The following is a 3,971-nucleotide window of genomic DNA, read 5'->3' as shown; positions in this document are numbered from 1 at the left end:
CTAAGAGCACGCGTGAATTATTAAAAAAAAATTGAAAAAAGTTTGAACCTTAGATTTGAAGGAGCATATTTGGTCTCGTTTTGGTCCGATAGCCGTAAAAAATTAGTGTATTTTTATTTTAAATTATTGTATTTTATTTGAAGTATTTGATTTTATTTTAATTAGGGATATTTACCGTAAAATACACGAACTTTCAGCAAATTATGATTTTAGGGCTATTGACTTAGATTTTTTGATACTTAAGTGTGAAGGGTTTTCAATTCACAGTTACATCGACTTTATTATGTCACCTTTATTATCCGTCGCGTGTAGGTATAAACAAATATAAGTCAAAAGACCTAAAATCAGCTTCTATTTGGGGTACTTCATACCCGTGGGAAAAAATCAGAAAAAATCGAAAGGTAGTGTACTTTTCTAAAAATTTTAAAGGACATGGGAAAAACCAGAATTTATTAAAAGTTCATGTATTTTACGGAAAATATTCCTTTTAATTAATGTAATGTTGAATTTTTAAATAGAAGAATAAAAATGGGATTAAATGGAAATGAAGATTATATATAGCTCCACTTATAGTGCCAATACACTGAAGATGGGTGACGCTAAGGTGGGGAAACCACCAATTGGCGCCACTTCTGAGTGTCATGCATTGGAGATGCTCTAACTGAAACCAGAAAACATTAATTTTGGGCATGAATCTTTGCCTCCAAATCCTTTACAAAGCGGTCGAAGTTTCTTTCGGAAGAGCCATCAATTTCCACCGCATTCTGCATCACCTGCCTCACTCTACCTGCATTCTTGCCCGAAACACCTTCATTCATAAAGCTCTTAATCTTGTGGGCCACTTGTTCCCTATCAAGAGATCCATAATCCTCACAAAGATTGACCCCATTCTCCCAATCATCAACCACTAGTTTCCTATTACATGGTTGATCATGCTCAAAGGGATAGCAAATCATGGGAACGCCACTCCACATGCTCTCCAGAGTCGAGTTCCAGCCACAGTGCGTCAAGAAGCCCCCAACGGCGGGATTGGACAGAACCTTAATCTGATCGCACCATGCAAGGATCAGCCCTCTCTCTCGAACGGCATCCTGGAAGCCGGTGGGCAACAGACTGGTTTCCCCATGGCCGAGAATACCTCGTCGAATCACCCATACGAAATCCACTTCACTAAGAACGAGCCCGTACGCCAATTCCTCGAGCACTTGCTTATTGGTGTGCAAGAAGCTCCCGAACGAGACATACAGCACCGAAGCAGGAGGTTTGGATTCGAGCCAATCGGTGCAGTCTGACTCCGACCAAAGACTCTTGGTGACGGTGTTTGTTGGAAGGTTTTTGGAGAAGTTAAGGGGGCCGATGGCGTAGTTTGGTAGGTATTTGTGGAGAGCTGATAGCGTTTGAGGTTCAAGCTCTTCCACAGTGTTTTGCAGGACAAAATCAGCCGTCTTCGCTTGCTCAAAGACCAAGCGCATCATTCTGGTAGGTACACTTCCAAATTGGGATTCTTTTAGGTAGTGCATTAAATCCTTGGTATTGATCGACTCAACTCCAGGAACGTACTTTATTTCCTCCTCCACATCATCTGTTGCTCCAAAATTAAATTAATTAGTTTTATAATAATTTGTCGTTCACCAAATCACACAGTTTTAACTACAACCCTATTGTAATTAAATTGTTTTGAAAAAGAAATACTCCCTCCGTCCCCCAAGCATCTCCCTAAGGGAGGGTGACACGGGTTTTAATAAAAGTTTGTTAATTGTGTATTTGATGAGTGGAGAATGAGTCTCACAAAAAGTGAAGATTGTAATAGTAATAGTGAGTGCAATTATTTTCAAAAATAGATTAGCAAGATGTTTTAGGGACGGACTAAAATAGAAAGAGATGAAGATGTTTAAGGGACGGAGGAGGGAGTACATATATCTTAGTTAAATTTAAAGAGTTGGTCTCCTCCGTGTGAGACCAAGTGTATATAAAAGACGGGTCGGGTCGGGGCTGAAGTGGGTAGTGGGTTACTTTTATGGGCGGGCCGTACAAAAAATTATTGTTATGTGAAAAAGTAATTACTGATATAAAGATAGACAATGTTTCAAAAACATATACTTTTTTTTTTAATATCTATTACTCCTATTACTTTTCATCACAATAATGCTCCCTCCGTCCCACTGTAAGTGAGACCTTTTTTTTGGGCACGGGAATTAAGAAAGGTGTATTTTGTGTGTAGGTGAAAAAGTGAAAATGTGTTTAAAGGGAAAAAAATTTTACCCAAAAAGGAAAGAGTCTCACTTACAGTGGGACGTCCAAAATAGAAAGAGTCTCAGGTACAGTGGGACGGAGGGAGTAATTACTTAGAATAATTCATATTTTTTGACCAGTCCTGACTGCCAGAACAACGGAGAATGCGGGGACGGAGCGAAGGGCACGTACAATAGTGTACTTATTTTGGTCAACTAATTATTATTGTAACAAAAAGTAATTATATATATATATATATCTATATATCTATATATATATATATATATATATAAAGGTAATGTTTAAAAATATTACTCCCTCCGTCCGCCAAGATTATGACAATTTGCTTGGGCACGAGATTTAATAAAATTGGTGATGATTTTGATGTAGTGGAGAAAGGGTCCCACCACTTTATGAGATGAGTGGTTGAGATTGAATTTAGAGTGGTTTTTTGTAAATAAAGAGTGTTAGTAATGATAAAATATTAAAGAGGATGGTGGGACCATTGCCATAAAAGAAAAGTGACATAATCTTGGCGGACGCCCAATATAGTAATTGTGACATAATCTTGGCGGACGGAGGGAGTACTTTTCTTCATGTTGATTGTTACTTTTCATCACAACAATAATTACATTGAATTATTCGGTTCAAACTTGTGCCCAGACCCGACCCGACCCGTCTCACTTATACATGCGGTCTGACTGGAGAATTCATGAAATTTAAAAGATTGCTGCCCAATTTATGTCAAGGCCGGTCAATTAAAATGATTCAAATCATGAATATCCTCGAATTCTAAAGATCATGTCTACTTGAAATCTAGAAAATGGCATGATTTTGTGTGTGAGTAAGATACCTTTGCATGGAAAATGGCCGTTTTGTTCGAGGAGATCCCAGTGATATGCCAAACAGTAGACCAAGGCCGGTTGCGTCCACAGAGAAACGTTGACAAGGTTGTATTTGCGCGCGACGGCGGCTGGCCAGTTGTGGATGGTGTCAGTCACCAAGAAATGGATCATGTCCGGCTCAGAACTCACAACGTTGCCCACAAATTCATCGGCAAGAGCTGGGAAATCCCGCGCCATAGTTTCCCAATACTCGGGGAAGTTGGCATCTCTGTCGAATTCCAGAGGAAAACAATCGGCCATGGTGGTGAAGCGGATGTCGAGGCCTAGCTCTCGAGCTCCAGAAAAGAAATCGACGTCAGTTTCGTTGGCGTGGTGGGCGTCGCGTAGCTTGCGGTAAAGGAATTCGAGATGCACGAAGGTGATGGCGAAGCCCTTAGAGGCAAGCTTGAGAGCTAGGCTCACAAATGGGTTGAGATGCCCTTGGAAGGGAAGGCATACCATGATGCCATGGACCTTTCTTTGCCTTTCTCCCATGCTTATATCTCTCAAATATTCTGATTTTTGGGAAGGATATGTTTATTTAATACAAGAGAGCGCGCACATATATATAGAGCGCAAAGTTTTTTTAGGACAGTAAATTTGACTGTTTTGCAAATATAGAACAAATTTTTTCGGGCTTGAATTTACAGGACAAATTTTCAAAAATTCGGAATAAGTAGAATACATTAAGCTTAAAAATTTGTCCTGCATTTGCAAGACGACCAAAGTTATGGGTCTAAAAAAACTTTCCGCTCTCAAATTTGATTTAATTCACAATATATTATTTTCTTGTCCAATATATTATGTTCACATTTTAAAGTTCTTTATCTCCCTTAAATATATTTCCTACTATTT

The 3,971-nt window shown here is 39.1% G+C and overlaps 1 protein-coding gene across 1 annotated transcript; it reads right to left on the bottom strand.

Moving 5' to 3' along the window:
- Nucleotides 1-534: 534 nt before the first annotated feature.
- LOC131017550 (UDP-glycosyltransferase 86A1-like) lies at nucleotides 535-3,664 on the bottom strand. Its single transcript, XM_057946345.1, has 2 exons — nucleotides 3,086-3,664; nucleotides 535-1,582 (listed from the first exon to the last, which is right to left on the bottom strand). Exons 1-2 carry the CDS (start codon nucleotides 3,609-3,611, stop codon nucleotides 678-680), a joined length of 1,431 nt encoding a protein of 476 aa, XP_057802328.1. The 5' UTR covers nucleotides 3,612-3,664; the 3' UTR covers nucleotides 535-677.
- Nucleotides 3,665-3,971: the final 307 nt, after the last annotated feature.

Source organism: Salvia miltiorrhiza, chromosome 3, assembly GCF_028751815.1.
Source record: "Salvia miltiorrhiza cultivar Shanhuang (shh) chromosome 3, IMPLAD_Smil_shh, whole genome shotgun sequence".
NCBI lineage: Eukaryota > Viridiplantae > Streptophyta > Magnoliopsida > Lamiales > Lamiaceae > Salvia > Salvia miltiorrhiza.
This window is presented reverse-complemented; position numbering and strand designations above follow the sequence as displayed.